The sequence below is a fragment of the Bos javanicus genome, chromosome 22, assembly GCF_032452875.1.
Source record: "Bos javanicus breed banteng chromosome 22, ARS-OSU_banteng_1.0, whole genome shotgun sequence".
In the NCBI taxonomy this organism is placed as follows: domain Eukaryota; kingdom Metazoa; phylum Chordata; class Mammalia; order Artiodactyla; family Bovidae; genus Bos; species Bos javanicus.
The window spans coordinates 53,463,096-53,483,665 of NC_083889.1; the positions used below are offsets into that span (position 1 = coordinate 53,463,096).

Below are 20,570 nucleotides of genomic sequence, written 5' to 3' on the forward strand. Positions count from 1 at the left end.
TTCCGTGGTATAGTGGGCTCTGTAGGGCCCACTGAGGATCAGGAGAGAAGGGCCACACTGGGATCTGCCCTTGAGGAGCTCAGAGTATCATCAGAGAGAGGCCCTATTAAAGAAACAACTGCGATTCCAGGTGGTGACTGTCATGATGGGGTGGCACCGGGCAGGGGGTGGGGGAGCAGTAAGAAGGGCACCTAACCCAGCCTGGGGGGCGTTAGCAGACCAGGAGACTCCTGGGCCAAACCAAGAGAAGCTATTGGGAGGGGTGGGAGGGGGCACGGCTTACAGGAGAAGCGTCCAGGCAGGGGAACAGCGTGGCAGCCCAGTGCCGTCTCTAGAGCATGTCAGATACGCCCCACCCGGGACCACCCTCTCTCCAGAGGGCCCCTCTCCATCAAGGCCGGGCCTGGACACTGAGATGAGAGATGGTGAGTTTGGGAAGCACTTAAAAGAAGCAGTAAATCACGGACCTGAGGCCACCCGTACACAGACCACTGGTCTGAAGCCTGGGGCTAGTCAGGGACCAAGATCCGGGCCCTGCCTGTCTCTTTGCCCAGAGAAGCCAGAGGCCTGCCTGGGGCTGTTGAGAGTCAGGGGAGGAGCCGGGACCGGGAGCTTTTTATTTTTAAATAATTTTGAAGAGATACAATTTATATACATACATGTAATTCACCCATTTAAAATGTTCAGTTATCTTAGTATTAGTTATCTTAGCAATTCATCACCACTGTCTAATTTTAGATCATTTTCATCACTGCATAAAGCAAAAAGAAACCCTGTATCCATTCGCAGTCACTACCTCCTCCCAGCAACTAGCAGCCTGCCTTCTGTCCTTACGGCTTTCCTGTTCTGGACATTTCATGTGAATGGAATCACGCGTTACGTGGCCTTTTGTGACTGGCTTTTTCCATTTAGCATAGAATCACGGCTCTGTACCAGGGCCCAGGCCACCGGAGTTTCTCAAGAGAGCAGTAAAACCAACTGGACTGTTCTGCAGACAAGTGGTATAAATCAGGTCACAGCTGTCCAAGCAGGTGAGGCTGATGCGGGATGGCCCCAGAGTTCACACAACAGAGACCTGTCTTGCTCAGGTTTACACGGGACCCCAGTCGTCATCTGTCACCTCAGCTATATGGGCTTTGACAGCAATTGTTGTTCAGTTGCTCACTCATGTCTGACTCTTTGCAACCCCATGGACTACATACAGCATGCCACGCTTCTCTGTTCTTCACTATCTCCCAGAGTTTGCTCAAACTCAAGTCCATTGAGTCAGTGATAGCATCCAACCATCTCATCCTCTGTCATCCCCTTCTCCTGCCCTCAGTCTTTCCCAGCATCAGGGTCTTTTCCAGTGAGTGGGCTCTTCACATCAGGTGGCCAAAGTGTTGGAGCTTCAGCTTCAGCATCAGTCGTTCCAGTGAATACTTGGTTGATTTCCTTTAGGATTGACTGGTTAGATCTCCCTGTTGTCTAAGGGACTCTGAAGAGTCTTCTCCAGCACCACAGATCAAAAGCATCAGTTCTTCGACACTCAGCCTTCCTTATGGTCAAACTCTTACGTCCGTGCATGACTACTGACAAAATTACAGCTTTGACTATACAGACCTTTGTCGGAAAAGTGATGTCTCTGCTTTTTGTGTTTTTATTACTTTGTTTGTTTGTTTGTTTCTGCTTTTTAATACTCTGTCTTGGCTTGTCATAGCTTTTCTTCCAAGGAACAAGAGTCTTTTAACTTCATGGCTGCAGTCACCACCCACAGTGATTTTGGAGCCCAAGAAAGTAAAGTCTCTCGCTGTTTCCATTGTTTCCCCATCTTTTTGCCATGAAGTGATAGGACCAGACGCCATGATCTTAGCTTTTTGAATATTGAGCTGTAAGCCAGCTTTTTCATTCTTCTCTTTTCACTTTCATCAAGAGACTCTTTAGTTCCTCTTTGCTTTCTGCCATAAGGGTTGTATCATCTGTATATCTGAGGTTCCTGACATTTTTCCCAGCAATCTTGATTCCAGCTTGTGCTTTATCCAACCCAGAATTTCACATGATACACTCTGCATGTAAGTTAAATAAGCAGGGTGACAGTATACAGCCTTGACATACTCCTTTCCCAATTTGGAACCAATCTGTTGTTCCATTTCCAGTTCTGTTGCTTCTTGACCTACGTATAGATTTCTAAGGAGGCAGGTAAGGTCTGGTATTCCCATCTCTTAAAGAATTTTCCACAGTTTTGCACCAGAGCCTTTGTCTCCCCTAGATGGTTTGGTTGATTGATTTAAAGTAATAGCGAGAAAATCTTACAGATTTTGACCATGGTGGAAAAAACAGCAGCTGGAATGAACAAAAAGTCTATAGACTGTTTTAAAGAAATAAAGAGTATTATCTTACATGTCCCCTTCGGAGGATACTGCCTCGACAAGCTCTTGGCTTTTGCTTTGTAATCAAAGTGGTGTGTGGGAAGGCTGAGGAGCGGGGCACACAGGCATCCCTGTGTAAACCGCAAGCCTTTCTCCCCGGCGCTTCCTCTACATGTGCTTGCTGAAATTTCTCAGGCCAGGTCAAAACTTTTAGGTTATGGATCACAGGAACAGACCCAACCACTTAACCTCCCAGGAGTCTCAGTTCCCTGTAGAACTAGAATATTATAAACCATTAATGGAGCTCGATGAGATACCACATTCTACTTGGTAGAGGAGCTGCCACAGAGCCCACACGTAGGAGGTCCTCATGCATCTCAGTCTCCTCCAGGCTTGTCTTGGGCCCGTCCTGCTCCCTCAGCACCATCAGCTTGCAGTCAGAGCCGGGGTACTGTGGTGGCAGGAGGCTGCTCTGCGCTCTGTCTGTCTCCCAGGCCTTTGAGGTCTCCCTTTTGACTTTTGTCTGACTCATGTGTTATTTAGTTTCGGATATTTGGGGATTTTCTAGACAGCTGCAGTTTTTTTCTAACTTAACTCCATTGTCAGAAAACACACTTTTTATAGTTTGGATCCTTTTAAATGTAATTTTTCTCAATGGCCTAGAATGTGGCCCACCTAGCGATTATTCCAAGTATACTGGAAAAGTCTGTCACTGTTTCCATTGTTTCCCCATCTATTTGCCATAAAGTGATGGGACCAGATGCCATGATCTTAGTTTTTTAATGTGGAGTTTTAAGCCAGCTTTTTCATTCTCCTCTTTCACTTTGATCAAGAGGCTCTTTAGTTCCTCTTCGCTTTCTGCCTTTAGGGTGGTGTCATCTGCATATCTGAGGTTATTGATATTTCTCCCGGCAATCTTGATTCCAGCTTGTGCTTCATCCAGCCTGGCATTTTGCAAGATGTATTCTGCATATAAGTCAAATAAGCAGGGTGACAATATACAGCCTTGAAGTACTGTTTTCCCAGTTTGGAACCAGTCTGCTGTTCCATGTTCGATTCTAACTGTTGCTTCTTGACCTGCATACAGATTGCTCAGGAGGCAGGTCAGGTGGTCTGGTATTCCCATCTCTTGAAGAGAGTGAAAACTGTGAAGCACAGTTTGTTGTGATCCACGCAGTCAAAGGCTTTGTCAGTAAAGCAGAAGTAGATGTTTTTCTGGAATTCTCTTCCTTTTTCGATGATCCAATGGATATTGGCAATTTGATCTCTGGTTCCTCTGCCTTTTCTAAATCCAGCTTGAACATATGGAAGTTCTCAGTTCCCGTACTGTTGAAGCCTTGCTTGGAGAATTTTGAGCATTACTTTGCTAGTGTGTGAGATGAGTGCAATTGTGTGGTAGTTTGAGCATTCTTTGGCAATGCCTTTCTTTGGGATTGGAATGAAAACGGATCTTTTCCAGTCCTGTGACCACTGCTGAGTTTTCCAAATTTGCTGGCATATTGAGTGCAGCACTTTCACAGCATCATCTTTTAGGATTTGAAATAGCTCAACTGGAATTCCATCACCTCCACTAGCTTTGTTTGTAGTGATGCTTTGTAAGCCCCACTTAATGTAAGGCCCTCTTGACTTCACAGCCCAGGATGTCTGGCTCTAGGTGAGTGATCACACCATTGTGGTTATCTGGGTTGTGAAGATCTTTTTTGTCTAGTTCTTCTGTGTATTCTTGCCACCTCTTCTTAATATCTTCTACTTAGGTCCGTACCGTTTCTGTCCTTTATTGTGCCCATCTTTGCATGAAATGTTCACTTGGTATAGTGACAGACTGTTTTCTTGGGCTCCAAAATCACTATCGACTGTGATTATAGCCATGAAATTAAAAGCCGCTTGCTCCTTGGAAGAAAAACTATGACAAACCTAAACAGCATATTAAAAAGCAGAGACATTACTTTACCAACAAAGGTCTGTCTAGTCAAAGCTATGGTTTTTCCAGTAATCGTGTATGGATGTTAGAGTTGGACCATAAAGAAAGATGAGTGGTGAGAATTCATGCTTTTGAACTATGGTGTTGGAGAAAACTCTTGAGAGTCCCTTGGATAAGCAAAAAGTTCAACCCAGTCAATCCTAAAATAAATCAGTGCTGACAATTCATTGGAAAGACTGGTGCTGAAGCTGAAACTCCAATACTTTGGCCACCTGATGTGAAGAACTGACTCATTTGAAAAGACTCTGATGCTGGGAAAGATTGAAGGCGGGAGAAGGGGACGACAGAGGATGAGATGATTGGATAGCATCACCAACTCGATGGACATGAGTTTGAGCAAGCTCCAAGAGTTGGTGATGGAGAGGGAAGCCTAGCGTGCTACAGTCCATAGGGTCACAAAGAGTCAGACACGAGTGAATGACTGAACTGAACTAATACTGGAAAAGAATGCGTGTTCTGCTATTGTTGGGTGGAGTGTCCTATAAATATCAGTTAGATCAAGTTAATAGATAATGCTTAGGATTGTTATGTTCCCTTGATGAACTGCCGTCTTTATCATTTATGATACTATCCCTGGCCACGTTCTTTGATGTAAAATCTACTTGGATATTACTGTAGCTTCTTTTGACCAGTGTTAGCATGGTATGGGGCTTCCCTGGTGGCTCAGTGGTAAAGAATCTGTTTGAAGTACAGGAGACTTGGGTTCAATCCCTGGGACAGGAAGGTCCCCTGGAGAAGGGCATGGCAACCCACTCTAGTACTCTTGCCTAGAGAACCCCATGGACAGAGGAGCCTGGCGGGCTGCAGTCCATAGCATCGCACAGAGCTGGACACGACTGAAGTGACTGAGCGGCAGCAGCATGATGTATCTTCTTACATTCCTTTACTTTTAACTTAGTTGCTCAGTCATATATGACTCTTTGAGACCCCCATGGACTCCAGCCCACTAGGCTCCTCTGTCCATGGTATTCTCCGGCAAGAGTACTAGAGTGGGTTGCTATTCCCTTCTCCAGGATGTTTTCCCGACCCAGGGATCCAACCTGAGTCTCTCATTTATTTTTATTCGCTGGCCACACCAGGCCGGGGGACAACATGTTCAAAAGCACGGGAGAATGGCTGAGATTTACCCTCCCAAGAAATAACCAAAACAGACAAAATACGAGAAGCAACGGTTTTCAAGTCACTGCACAGTAGGCGATGATGGACAGTGATCTTTGCTAGAACAAGTTGAGCCCTGAAATTGCCCTGGCTTACTGCTTTGAGAGGAAAAGAGAGCAATCAGCAGGTGGAACAAATAAAAAACAGTGAGATGAGGGACTCAAACCTAACCTTATTGACAATCGCATAAATGTCAGTTAGATAAACATCCCAATTGAAAGGCAGGAATTGTCAAGTTGGATAAAAGTAAGCCCCAACCCCATCATGCCTACAAGCAATAAAATTTAAATGTAAAGATACAAATAAGTTAGAAGTGTGTGCCCTCAGTTGTGTCTGACTCTTTGAGGCCCCGTGGACTGTAATAACTAAATTGTCCTAGCTCAGTGCTGCCTCTTCCAGGAAGTCTTCCCTGATTCTGCCTCTCCTCCCACCCACCGAGAGGCTGGGACAGGCACCCCTCCCCAGTACACCTACTGTGACAGCCTCACCCAGCACAACTGAATGTTTTCTTATCTGTTATCACCATCAAACCACAAGATCCTTAAGGGCAGCACTCTTTGGGAACTGACTCCACTTCGGGAACTTTGTGGCCACCGTGTAGCGTTTCAAGAAATAGGCAGCTATGTTCAGCCTTGAGGTGAAAAAGTAATCTCATCTTTGTGTTTTGGATTCAGTCATTTTATACAGGTTGACAACGTTCACATGCAGGTCTTCTCTAGCTGCGGCGAGTGGGGGCTGCTGTTTGTCGTGCGCAGGCTTCTCACTGCGGCGGCTCCTCTTGTGGAGCCTGGGCTCTGGGTGTGCAGGCTGCAGTGGTCGCAGCCCTGGGCTCAGCAGTTGTGGCTCGAGGGCCTAGTGCCCCTCAGCCTGTGGGATCTTCCCAGACCAGGGAACACACCCATGTCCCCTGCATTGGCAGATGGATACTTAACCGCTGGGACCAGCAGGGAAGCCCTCCCAAAACTGTTTTTAATTTTGGCTGGCTCTGTGTTACTTCCTATTATATCTTCAGTTGTAAAGTGTCTCACCTGGCCAGCAGGTTGAAGACTTCCCGTGGGGAAGATGTTGGCCATCCCAGGACCCCAGCCCTGGCCCTGGCCAGCTCACACCATGTGCTCAGACTTGGCCTCTGACAGTGAGGCCCTGGGAACAATGTTCTCAGAAAATAAGTGTCTCCTGGGATTAATTTCTCATTCTCAGAGGAGATAGGAAGCTGGAGACCTGGAAAGATGAAAGGGCTCTGGGACATACGGACTGACTGGGGCCAAGTGAGAAGCCACAGGTGGAGCCGGGGCGGTCAGCCTGGAGGAAAGTAGACCCAGAAGCTTCACAGAGTGCCCGAGAGATGTGGATGGGGGGCTTGGCCCGTCCTCTGACACCCCCAAGGGCAGCAGCATTAGCACCAACAGGAAGGGACCAGGCAGGATTTCACCTGGAGTAAGCCTCTGCTTCCTGAAGCCAGGAAGAAGCTGCTTCTCTGGACAGTAGAGCGTTCTGGCACTGGCATGGTCAGAGGAGGCTGGGGGGACCATTCTTTCAGGATGCTGACCTATCATGATTTTGGATGAAACTCCTGTCTATACTGGTCCCCGCCCCATTGTAAGTTGTTGACAAACCCAGGGCATGTGGAAGGACACCCCCCGGAAGTGGGGGCTGATGAGGCTCAGCTATGACCTCGGATGAGGCATTCAGCCTCCCTGGGCCTCAGTTTCCTTCCCCAAATGAAGAGTCTGCCCAGAGGCTCTGTGGTGCCCTCCGCTTCTGTGACACTTTCCCATCTGCTTCTCCTCCCAGGTGCTCATTCCCACCACCCGCTGCAATTCCCACAAGGAGAACATCCAGGGCCAGCTCAAGGTCCGCACACCAGGCATCTACCTGCTCATCTTCGACAACACTTTTTCCAGGTAGGCCGCCTCCTCGGTCAGCATCCGGATGAACCCACCCGGCACCCCGCCTCAAGGATAGAGGTGGACGTTTAAAAGCAGTTGTTTAATTATCAGTCCCTGATTATCAGTGGTTCATTAATTTTAGACCTATACTCTGGTGTTCCAGTGTCCTTTGTAGAGTGTGTAACACACAGCCTGATACTTACAGTCTCACCACGGGTTAAGTGTGTTCTCTGCCCTCTGCTCTTATTAATACTACTCCCTTCAGCCGCACAGCAGCCCCGTGCAGTAAGGACTGTCTTTCTCCTCGTGTTACTGCTAAGGGGCTGAGGACCTAGAAGAGGGGCACTCCCAATCACCCAGCTGGTGGTGGGGCTGGATTTGAACCCAGGTGGCCTGGTTCGAGGCTCTAGGCTCTTACCCGGGATGCTCTTCTGCTTCTGCCGTCCTGATGCCCTCTGCCCAGGCCAGAGAAGAGCCAGCAAATACAGTGGAAGGATTGGGCGGATGGGTAAATGGATGGATGGATGGATGAGAGAGAAGTGAAGGCCCAGAGCTAATCAGAACTGGAGCTGCGAGGCGAGGCCCCTGGGCCCCCTCGTCCAGGGAGTGGAGCAGCAGGTCCCATCCCTGGGGAGCATGACTTCAGAGCTCCAGGTGCAGGTCCAGGAGTGAGTGCAGGGTTGAGGGGTCAGGACGATGGGGTGAATGGAGATGAGGCTGGAGGGGCGTCCAAGAAAGGAAGCAGGACAGCAGACCAATGTTGGTTGAGCATCTGCCTCGAGCCAGGGCTCTGCTTCATGGAGATGTGCGGCTGGCACGGTGAAGGCTGCTGGGCACCTGTCCCTCTTCTGGCTTCAGTGTAAGCCCTTAGTAGGGGCTCGCTTCATTCATAAGACCTGTCTGATAAGCATTCAGCCACATCCTCTCTGAGTGGGGCCCTGAGCTTGCGGCCACATCCCTCCCCATAGGCGCCCTTGCCAGCCTGCTGGGCTTTAAGCACAGTAACTTAATAGCTATTAAGTAGGTGAGAAGCTGGGGCGCCACCTGTTGGTGAAAGCCGGAGTGCAACCTCTCACCACCTCAGGGCCTTGAACTCCCAGGGCATGTGGCTGAGGGCATCCACCAAGGGAGAGCTTGGAAGAACGGGCTCCCCACCTTTCCCCTTCCCCACCCTTCCCCCACACACCCCCAGGAACATGAACACACCCTGCATTAGCAGGATTCCTGGGCATGGGCTCTGAATGTCCAGAAAGCTGGTCAGACCAGGCATGGGCCTCAGCCCCTCAGGGCAGCGGTCAGGAGACGGGGTGGAGGCCAGCCCAGCGAGGGTCTGCTCTCCCCTCTGGGTTTTAGTGGAACCCCAGTTTCCTCTGTGGTGGCAGCCAGCATTTTTACTACCTCCCTGAGCCCCACCGCAGGTTGACGGAGAGGCTGGGAGCAGCGTGTTGAGGGCAGAGGCAGCTGCAGACCAGCTTTGCAGTCGGCATTAGGAGCGGCCATGGTGCTGAGACACACTGCAGCCCTCGCCACTGACGTCGTCTCAGGGCCTAGTCAAGGTTTTCAAAGCACAACAGCGGAAGAGATCCAGATGTCCAGTCAGAATGAGATCCAGACTCGCCTCCACTGTGTGTGTCCCCTCCACGCCTGCGCCACCCACTTCCCCAGGGCAGCCCAGACCGCCGAGACCCCTGAGACACCCCCACCCCAGGGCCCCTTCAGAGCAGCAAGGCAAGGAGGGGTGCTTCACAGTGCGGGACTGGATGGGCGTTTCTGCACCCAAGCCCAGGACAGTCCACGGAGGTGTCCTAAGACCCTGACACTTGGCAGGAAGATGTCTCTGCTAGAGAGACAGGAAATGGGGGTGAGGGGACCCGGAAGAATCCATGCAGTCTGTGAGGGACCCCAGGCTCGGAACAGAGGTCTTTGCACCAAAGCTTCCCATGCCAGCCAGCACCCACCCCAGCCAGGTCACTGCAGCTGCTTCCAGCCCTCGGAATAACCCCTCCTTCCCATTTGTCTCCTAGATTCGTCTCCAAGAAAGTCTTTTATCACTTAACTGTTGACCGGCCTGTGATCTACGATGGAAGTGATTTCCCGTAACCTCAAGTACCTGGATTTTGCTAGTTTCACATTACCCACAGGAAACACTACTCCTCCTCACTTGTCACGTAAAGCACCTAAAAAACCCAGAAAACAAAAAATAGCTGCTCTAAAGCTATCAGTATCCACTATGCAACTTTAGGAGACGGGCCCTTGGCTGCTCGTCAGAGCCGCATTGCTCCGAGCGCCGTGTACTCGGCGCTGTGCACATCACTCTTAGCCCCGTGGCTCGTAAGGGCTCAAGTGATGTTTTCCATTGTCCTCACACCCAGAGGGACACTATGCCAAAGGTTTAAACACTCAGGAGACCATTGGCCTCTCCAGGGGGGCGCAGTTGGCTCCAGGCCTCCTGTGAAGAGTTTCCCAGGTCAGAGGGGTCCCGACTTCCACCCGTGGAGAGACACAGCCCCCCTGTGCCCAGCCAGGCATCACGGGTGACCATGAGCTGGAAGGCCTGGCCAGACCCTGTGGGGCCCTTGAGTCCTCCCTGGGAAAGGACATCAGGGCACCTAGGGCCCCGCCTGAGATCCCATCCAGTTTCCTCGATCATGCTCCTGTCCCCTCCTGCCCGGGGAGTGCAGGGCTGCTCAGAGGGGCCGCCAGCTGCACTTTTCTCCTGGCCCTTCTATCTGGGTGAGTCTGTCTTGGAGCAAAGCCCTCCACTCAGCTGGGCCTCTCAACAGCTCAAAATACCACCCTAAGAATCAGAAGTGAAGCTAATCCAGGAAACAGAACCCACCGACTGAGGGCCTGCAGTGCAGTCTATGTCCAGATGGCCAGAGCCCAGATGCTGGGTAACGTCCACGCCATGACCAAAAGGCTGGACGCATCAGCCTGTGCGGCTCACTCCTCAGCCTGTCTTTGTTTGTATTAACAAGAGCTTCTGCAGATACGTTTACTAATGATTATATTCAGGGTAGGAACCACTTTTAAAAATCGGGGGCTTCTTAAGAGAAGTCTTTGCTAACTCAAGTATACACGGGCATAATTCATGAATCGGTTCTTTGCTCACCTCTCGGTCCCTCCTCCCCACCTGCCTAGGTTCCCTGCACCCCTTTTCCACTTCCTGCTGCTCAGCCTGCACCTGACACCTGGGAGCAAATGAATCCTCTGTCCTTTTCCGGGACAAGCAGCAGATGATCTTCCTGTTCTCTGTGGCCCTTTTCTCCCACCACAGAGTGCTCACCTGTGATGGCCTCTCTGTGCCCTGTTCACAGGGCAGTCAGGACCCAGGTCCTTCCGCAGTGAGCAGAGATCTGACCAAGCAGCCCACCGTAGCTGTGGTCAGGGTAGAGGGTACCTGGCAAGGCAACTGCAGGTCCTAGTACCCCGCCAGCCCTTCAGCTAGCCCGGTGACTAAGCCGAGTCACACCACGTCGAAGCTTCATCTCGTCATTCACGAGCCTGGTCTGACTGGTTTTGAGAACTGACGAATGGGTCAAGAATCCTTGGCCAAGTTCAGTTCAGACCCCATACCTCCCAGGCGCCAGCAGAGGTAGGAGGAAATGACTTTGGCAGTAGACTCAGAACTTCCATTTAAACAGGAGACATAGGCAGTTCCAGGCACTTTAAGTGGGGCTTGAGACACGGTGAACAGAACCTTCCAGAAAAGAGCTGGCCCTCTTGTGCTCTCTTTCCTGGGAGTAGCCGCCTGTGGCAGAAAGCCAGGAGTCTCTAGCACCTCATTGAGCAAGGTCCTGACGGTGCTTAGCACCAAAACAGAAATGGCCAGGCCCCCAGAGACTTCCTGGACTCGTGCTTGTCCTTACAGGGTGCCACACTGCTTGAAAGCAAACTACCCTGCCTTTAAATCCATCTCCCCCTTGAAAAGGATAATCAGATGTAGCTGGCTCACCACTTGAGAGAAACAAAAGACTCTGAAGCATCTGGAATCTCGGTTTGAGTGCTTAGCTTTCCCAGGATACCCTGGAGACATGGCCAAGCAGACGGCCCTCTGCTCATGTCACCACCGTCACCTGCAGCTTGAATCAGCTTTTCTCGAGTAGCTGATATGTTTCCTGCGGAAGCCCTGAGACATTCCATCTGAGGCCTGTTCTGAACCTCTGTGACTCGACCCAGCAGGGGACCAACTGCAGCTTAAAAAAATCCCGTGGCTCTTATGAAGCCAGCCCAGAGCCACTGCTGCAGGAGCTCGTGGGCCCCTTGTGCCAGCACTGCAGACGGTGACGGCAGTGGTGCAGAGGCCTTCGCCTGCCCACTGCGGCCCCACCCTGCCTCTGCAGCGTATTTAGTTTTTTGTGCTGAATGGACTCTTGTTCTTCGTTACTTTGCTGTGGGAGCTCGGGTTTGCTGTGCAGCTAGAGATCATCTTGGCATATTTAAGTATGGCTTCTATAAACTGCTTTCTTATTTTAAACAAGTTCCCAACTTTACTGAAGTTTGGGGGCTGAGGTATTCTTTTTAATGCAAACAATAATGAAAAACAGCTATTGAAAGTGGTGGCCCCGGCCAGTAGACTGAATTAACACTAAAAGTCAACAAGTAGGAAGCATTCTTGGGATCCCAGATCACTATCTAAAAAAAAAGAAAAAAAATCCCCCATCAGCCTCTTTGGGGGCTGGCCAAGCTCTCTGAATAACTGTTGCTGTTTAGTACAAGATTAGTACCAGCCGCCTTGCTCACCACTGCCTTGGGAGCCACTGATCGCCCTCACCCAGGAACACGAGGCCTCTGTCAGGCACCCTCATCCACCGCCAGCAAGCATGTTTGGGAGAAAGCGTAGCCCCTGCAGAGCACTTCTGGCTGGAGCCCACCTACTCCACATCCACTGGATCAAGAGCAGGCAAGGAAATTCTCAAACAGGAATCTGGAACTGAAACACTACATAGGGTCTGAAAAGTATGAATGCACAGCCACGCTAGATAAATCAGAGATAAAGGAGATGGTTTTTTAAAATTATTTTCAGTTGTCACTCACCTTCGGTGGTGAAGCCATTCCAGACTCATCTGAAAAGAAATCCCCATTTGGAGATGAAATCTCAGTCTGTGTTTTATCATTGTGGTTAGCTGTCGACCATACGTTTTTATAGGAGTTTCAGTTTTAGAAGCCCACCTTGGTGACTCCACCTTGGAGAATCCCAGCCTCAGCTCAGAGGTGTTGAGAATGAGAGCAGAGCCGCCCTCTGCAATGCTCAGAACCAAGGGTCACCTGGCACAGAGAATGTTTAGTCAGCCATCTGCGTTTACAAAACACTTACCCAAAAGGTTCTTTTCAGTGGAACCCTGGGTGAATTCTCTGTTGTGGTGCTTCCAAGGAAATAAAGACAGTTAATAATGCCTTTTCTCTCTTAAGCACTTTTTCAAAATAACACAGTACATCTTTAAATTTGGGGAGGCATTTCTGATAAAAAGACTTCCTCAGAACCTGAGGACAAGGGCTGTCCAGAGATGCTCCTGTTCCCCCATGGCTGCAGAGCAACAGTGAAGCCTCAGTTGGGTGGCTTCCAAATCAGAATTGCACTTTAATTGACCAATCCTCAATGCTCGCGGCCTTACAGGGTAGTGGGTCTGGGAACCCATCTCTTTTTTATCTGCCAAATAATTACCAGAAGCACATCAAATGCCAACTCTCCACCTGCCCAGTGGGGGTAAGGAACTTTTGTATCCCAAAACATAGTCCGTATAGCATCTGCTGCACCATTTGGGAATGTCTTATTTTTAATCTCAGGATTTAAATAAACACTATGACATTGAGAGTGGCGTCGTCTTTCATTCCATTGAGACATAAGGTGAGAGAGGAAATTGCACACAGCAGAGTGGGGGCAAAGCTGTTGGGCCATGTCAAGTCCTGTGACTTCAAAAGGGAAGAAAAAAAGCAGCTGTTCTAAGAGGTTGCCAAATTGGCCTGGTGTCTGGACCCACAGTCTGCGCTGAGGTCCGAGTTCAGACTTGCCGCCTCAGCCAATGCAGTGCACCAACCCACTGCCCTCTGCCAGAAGAGCTTCTGCGTTCAGTGAAATTCCCCAGCCCTCCCCTGGTCCACGAAGAGCAGCCTGATTTACCAGAATGATGGAGTCGGGGAGGAGGTCACAGGTGGCCTAAAACCACGGTTAGTCAAGCTGGATCCAAATCTAGGCAGAGCTGCTAAAGGAGGCAGCAGAGAGGGGCAGCGAAGACCCTGGACATGGGCCCCGAGGGCTGTGTCCCAGTCACTCCTCCCCTGGGCAGACTGAGCTTGGGCCAGGCAGTCCATCTGCACTCACCTCTGGAGCGCCCTGTGCCTCACAGGGTCCTCCCAGCCCTCCTTTCCTCCACTTCCCTTCTCGCAGCCTTCCTCCTGCCTCGGATTCTCCTGTGGCCTCTTCTTTCATCAGTTACTCAGGAGCAGGTGATACTTCCCGGAAGTGTATTGTTCCCTGCAGCTCCAGGACCCTGTTTTTCATCCTCATCTCCCTGCTCTGCCTCAGCCCGCAGCATGGAGCACAGAGCATGGTGCTCACCAGCCTCTGAATCAGCGAGGACACTGGGCACCATGATCAGCCCTAGGCCATCAGCAATCCCACTGGCCCACTTGGCCAGAGACCAACCCTCAAAACCCCCGTGGTAGAGAAGGACAAAGGTCAAGCCCACAGGGGCGATTTAGGGAGGATGGAGGTGAGCTGGTTACTGGTTCGGACACATAGAGCCTCCTGTGCCCTCAAGCCTCTCCTGTCCAGTAATGGAAGGGTGCTCTATCCAAGTGCCTGAAACAGCACAGCAGAAGGAATTCTGTGTTCATAGGAAAGGCCTCGCAGAGAGGCCACGTGGACTGAGCCTAGGAGAACGGACCAGGACACACAGATACAGGCTGCTCTATCTGGGCTGGGATCCTGGCCTCCATGCCACACTCCTGGTGCCCTCTCCCCACCTGCTGAGCCGCCCCAAGGTGAGCAAACCAAATCCCCGCTCCTGGTTTTCCAAGCCCCTGACACAATTCCGGGAATTCTGGCCCCTCTCGGTGTCCGTAGACGCGTGCCGCTGCCTGCGATGCCTGCGATGCCTCTTCCGCCCGGAGAGTGTAGCGATTCCCCGGGTGACTCAGAAGAACACTTCAGTCAGGGTCAGACCTCTCGGTTTGAGGATGCGTGGGAAAAATCTGGCGAGTGGAGCCCGCCACCCACACACATCTGCAGAGCAAATAGATGGTGAAACCTGTCACCTGAAATGAGAAAACGGACTTTTATTGAGAGAGCGGTTAAAGCTGAAGCTATCAAAACCCAGGGGAGAGCAGAGCTTATTATGAAAGCCGCTCAAAGTGGGTTAGGGTTGAAAGAAAGGTCAGCCTTTTACTTTTCCCACACTCGCTGGTTTCTGAAGAAAGATAGTAAAGCCGAGCCGAAGTATGATTACCAATCTCTGGGCTTTGATGTGTGTCCCCTCGTCCCTCCCCCATCCCTCGAGTTCCCCGGGGAGGCTGGAGGCTGGTGTGGTTTCCTCACCCCTTCTGGCAGGTTCGTGCTGAGGTTATCGCACTCGGCAGCCCCATCTGAAGCCTGGAATGAGTTGTCTTAGCTCCATAATGAACAAAGAGAGCCAGGCCTCTCCAAACCCGAGGTGCGTGAGTGTCCTTCCCCAGGGAAGGCGTCATTTCCAGAGCGCCTTTGGCTTCAGGCCTGTGGCTCCGGCAGGATGCTCAAGGGAAAGGCGATTTCAGGGAGACCTCCCACTGAGCCCTGAGGAGAGAAGGACACCTTTTCTGGGAGGTCACCCATCCATCTGCCAGGTCAGTGGGACAGGCGCTGGCTTCTCCTTGGCATGAGAAAAGAAAGCGGGAGCGGGGTGGGGGAGGCCCAAAGGCTAGCAGGGCAAAGGAGGGGTAAGAAAGGAGGGTCAGCAGCAGGAAGGGCCTTCCCTGGGGCCACGCCGCAGGCCCAGTGAGCAGAAGCCACCTTTCTCGTGGGAGGGAAGGAGCGGTGGGGGAACAGGTTTACTGAACAGACAACAAAGGCAGTGACTGCAGACCTGGAGAAAGGAATCCAGTTTGTTCTTCTGACTCTGAGGCTGACTTCAAGGCCCCACGTGCTTTCACAAAGTGGCCACAGCATCAGCCCTCAAGTGGCCTTTGCACAACAGACAGGGTCTATGTGTGAAACCAGAGGTCTTTGTAAAGACAGCCCTTCTGCACCAGCAGGGGCCCCCACAGACCTGTTGGGTGTTCTCAGAAGGACCACACAGTCATGCCCTCAAGATGAACCTGTGGAAGATGGACAGGGACCCATGAGGCCCAGATCAGGTGCAAGGGCTCCTTGGTTATCAAGGGTTCAAGTGTTTTCAGGAAAAGCCCAAGACTCACCCAGGGCTCAATTTTGCTCCAGAGTCAAACTGTTCATTTATTAAGTGTCAGTAAATACAAAGCAAGTAGCAGAGAGTTTCTTAGAAGAAAGTTCTCTTCTTTGGGTTACCTGGTGGCACATTAAAATACAGAGTCATGGGCACGCCGCATGTCAACTCTGGTTCATTGGGTCCAGTTCATTCACAAGTCTGCCAGATGAGGATATTGGAGGTGATTCATGGACCATGCCAGAAAGTCCTTGATGATCACCGCTCTGTCACTATTTTGGTTAGAACTTGAGGAAAGGGGTAAAATCAGCTAACGGATCTGTCTCCTAATTCAGCTTTGCCAGTGACCCTCAAATCTTGGAGCCAGGACCTCTCCCTCAGCTCATTGGTCCAAGCACTGGGATGCAGTGATGGAAATGTCATTCTTAGAGAGGAAGATATTTCCAAATGAACCACCTGGTATGAAACTATCCTACAGGTAAAACCTTTTTACAACCGTAACTTTTTTATGGCTTATGTTCTTATTCAACGGACATGTTACCCAACTGGTCATTTGTAAATAGAAAAACATTCCCTTCCCCAAACCTGAAGTAGTTCCGTATGTGTCCACAATTTAAGATTTAGAGGAAGAAATATGAGTTTGGTATCAAAGGGTCTGGATTAAATAGGGATTCCTAAACTGGTCCATACACAGAATTCAGAAGGTCTTTGAACTTGGGAAAATGACACCTTTCCTCTACTATCTAGCTAAAATTTAGATCTTCTTCAATTAAGAATATAGACTACATGCCACATGAGTATGCATTAGCAAGACCTGTGTCTCTGCCACTGGTGGAAGTGACAGATATTTTCTTCTTACTTAAAAGTTGTTGCAGACCCTTTAAATATCATTTATGCTCATCTTCACTGTGAAATGAAGGTTGTTGTTAGACCTGGTGTAGATTGTTTTTAACTGTGTTCATGAAGAGATGTGTATTACTAGTTCACAAATTTATCTTAATATAGAATTATGGTTCAGTGTAATTGGTTTCCCTTGTAATCGTATATATTTTATTCATTTTATCCATTCTAAAACATTCTGAGAATGCTTTGTCAGATCGTCAAAGGAGTATATAAGGGATAAAAAAGGTTAAGGACCTTTGGGTTCTGGCAGGTCTTCATGGAAAAGAAGAGAAAGATCAGCTCATTGCAGCACTGGCTTATTATTTATAACATATATTTAATAGCAGCATAAGTAATTTGATAGGCTCTTGCCATAAGTCAGCCACCTGTTACAGATGAGGAAACCAAAGACCCAGGGAAACTGGTAAGTCTGAACCATTTGGAGAACATGTTACTACAAGGCTGAGATGGCTGTGGGAGTAGTTTTCTCCAAACCATTCTTATTTCACTGGAAAGTATTCTCCAATGATTAAAAAAAAAAAAAAACAAAAAAAAACCTTCCATAAACCAAGCTATGCTGTGGCACCCTTGACCTGTAAACCCTTACTATGTATCATCCTCCCTACAAGAGGTTAACAGTTGTGTACTGAGAATTACAGCTCATGGTCCCACACTGTATCAGTGGATCAGATCTCTTCTGGCTCTTAGGTTTTCTGGATTCCAAAAGTTGAACAAGGGAAAGTGCTGGGGCTCACTCTGCCTTTGTTGGCCTTGCCAGAATATTCTGAGTTCCCTAGATTGTTAATCCCACTGAGAAAGTGTCACCCACGGCATGAGACCTTTTAGCGTCTGCTCACTCATTCCCAACTAGCTTTATACCTCCATTGGCCCCTTTGGTAAGAGGTGTCCCAGCCAAACAGGAAGTTTCCATCAGGTGTTCATTCACTCATTTATATCTGGAGCTTTGTAAGGGTAAGAGCATGATTTTATTATTATTTTTATTTATTTTTGGCTGTGCTGGATCTTTGTTGCTGCATGCAGGCTTTCTCTAGTTACGGAGCGTGGGCTCTAGGCACTCAGGCTCCAGTAGCTGTGGCAGCCAGGCTTTCTTGCCCCACAGCATGTGGGATCTTCCTGGACCAGGGATGGAACCCGTGTCCCCTGCATTGCCAGGTGGATTCGTAACCACTGGACCACCAGGGAAGCCCCAAGAGCATGATTTTTGAGTGGAAGTATATGGTGTCTTCGGAGAAGGCAATGGCACCCCACTCCAGTACTCTTGCCTGGAAAATCCCATGGATGGAAGAGCCTGGTAGGCTGCAGTCCATGGGGTCGCTAGGAGTTGGACATGACTGAGCCACTTCACTTTCACTTTTCACTTTCATGCATTGGAGAAGGAAATGGCAACCCACTCCAGTGTTCTTGCCTGGAGAATCCCAGGGACGGGGGAGCCTGGTGGGCTGCCGTCTACGGTGTCACACAGAGTCGGACACGACTGAAGTGATTTAGCAGCAGCAGCAGCAGCATATGGTGTCTTGGATTTGCTTTAAAATACTGTAGCAAAGGGAGGAGCTAACGGAGAAAGGTAGGAGTGAAGGAAGAAAGGAGGGAAGGGAGGAGCAAATGAAGGAAGGGAGGCAAAGGAAGCAAAGAGTGAAGAGGAAGGGAAAGGAGAAGGAAGTGGGTGTTGTGGGCGGGATTAGAATTCGGAGAGTGTCGATCACTGTCGGAGCTGAGTGATGGGTATGAGGAGGTTCGTTGTGCTATTCTCACCACGTTTATGTATGTTTCTTTATTTAATTTTTTTTATCTTTTGACTGTGCTGAGTCTTTGTTGGTGCGTGGACCACCCTCCAGTTGCAGCGCACGGGCTGCTCATTGCAGCGGCTGCTTTCGGGGAGCACAGGCTCTAGGGCACGCGGGCTCAGCTGTTGCTGTCCCCAGGCCCTAACTGGACTGCAGCCTTAGTAGCTGTGGTGCACAGGCTCAGTTGCTCCAAGGCATGTGGGACCTTCCGGGGTCAGGGATTGAATCCGTGTCCCCTGCATTGGCAGGAGGGTTCTGTACTGCTGAGCCACCAGGGAAGCCCTACGTGTGTTTTTTTAAATTTTCATATTTAAAGATTTTAAAACGAAAAGAGCATGAGTGGTGATAACCTGAACTAACTCAGTGGCGGGGGCACTTAGCCTGGCAGTGTCGCACAGGCGTGGGCACCGCAGGGCCTTTGCACATGTTACCCCCTCCTCCCAGTGCACCCTCCCTCCCCTTCCTCCTGTAGCTCATTCCTGCTCATCCTTCAGCTCTCAGCTTAATGCCACTTCCTCGGGGAAACCTTCCCTGCCTCTCATCCCCACAGTAGGTCAGAGCCTCTTGTAACACACTAGCATCTCGAAACCCTCTCTTCATGACTGTCTAATTGGCATCTGTCATCTGTGAACTGTGAGCTTTGTGGGCACTGGGCCCGTGTCTGCTTTTCCTTAGCATCACTGAAGCCCAGTGCCTGACACGTAGAAAATGCTCCATAGGTTTTTCTTCAGTGAGATTGGTAAAATATCGTTATCAATTGCTGTATTTTCCCAAGACAACAGGATTTCGCAACAGTAAGTGCACTTCCAAGAACCAAATATTTGAAATTGGAGGGGCCGTTGATTCACTTAACATACATTTACTGAGTGTCTGTCATGTGTGAGGGCTGTCATAGGCACTTGGGAAATAGCAGTGAACAGAAAAGAAGAACAGTCCCTGCCCGAGTTTATACTTCTTAACCGTCAGGTGGTGCCAAGCGTGGAGAAGAGCAGAGCAGGGAAGGGGACTGTGGATGGGCCGGGATGGCCTGGAAGAGAAGGTGGTATTTAAGCAGAGACCTCAGGAGGTGGCGGAGGAAGCATGTGGCTGGGAGAGACTCAGCCAGAGTCACCTAGGGGATTGTGAGGTGAACTGTCTGACACCTTGTCCAGCCTCTTCTGTAACGCTGGGTCTGTGCCATGAGCTCCTGCAGGTTCAGCCTAGGTTGGTCACGTCATTGCGTTGGATTTGAAGGACTAATGGCAAAATTGTTTGCTCTTTGGTATGCTGTTTAAGGCAATGGCACCCCACTCCAGTACTCTTGCCTGGAAGGTCCCATGGGTGGAGGAGCCTGGTAGGCTGCAGTCCATGGGGTCGCTAGGAGTTGGACACGACCGAGCGACTTCACTTTTCACTTTCATGCATTGGGAAAGGAAATGGCAACCCACTCCAGTGTTCTCGCCTGGAGAATCCCAGGGACGGGGAGCCTGGTGGGCTGCCATCTATGGGGTCACACAGAGTCGGACACGACTGAAGTGACTTATTACCTTATGTAACAAATTACCCGCAAACTCAGTGGCTGAAAACAATAATAAGCATTTTATTGTATCTCATGATTTTATGGGTCAGGAGTTTGAGTAGGGCTTGACACGATGCTTCTTCTGTTCCCTGTGGTATTGACGCACTTTGAGGTGGCGTCCAGCGGGCAGATGGACTGTTGGTGAGAAAGGAGCTAGGAAGACCAGCAGGGACAGCGTGGGGTGAGGAGGACAGGTGGGTGTCCAGGATTCTGGCCAGGTTTGGCTGCAGAGTCGTTGGATCTGCGCATCCTCAGACCTGCAGCGGAATCTGTGGCTCCGGCACGAAGAATTTGAGGCTCCACAGCTGCACGTGTTTGGGGAGGAGCCTGTGAGAATGATGTCATCCTCCCGTGGCCCACTTTTGACAGAGGGCTCAGCAGGGCCTCAGCTGTCCCATGTCATTGTTGAGAGTTTGTGTGCAGTAATATCTAAAGCCGTGCCGGCCCAGTCTGTGCCCATGCATCTTTGCAGCCCCTGGTACTCAGCCTGGAACTCGGCACACTGTTGGTCAACCCTTCAAAGCAGTGGCTGATTTGTCTGACCGTGTCACACATGCAAGGTGGGACAGCT

At 50.1% G+C, this 20,570-nt stretch overlaps 1 protein-coding gene across 4 annotated transcripts in view; it reads left to right on the forward strand.

Annotated features, from left to right (window-relative positions):
• Positions 1–13,189, forward strand: part of FYCO1 (FYVE and coiled-coil domain autophagy adaptor 1) — a 103,491-nt gene extending 90,302 nt beyond the window's left edge. For all 4 annotated transcript variants that reach the window (XM_061397028.1, XM_061397027.1, XM_061397026.1 and 1 more), the window contains 2 exons: positions 7,282–7,391; positions 9,401–13,189. In XM_061397028.1, coding sequence (XP_061253012.1) covers positions 7,282–7,391; positions 9,401–9,476 — 186 coding nt within the window. In that variant the 3' untranslated portion in view covers positions 9,477–13,189. The remainder of the gene's footprint in view (positions 1–7,281; positions 7,392–9,400) is intronic.
• The last annotated feature ends 7,381 nt before the right edge of the window (positions 13,190–20,570 follow it).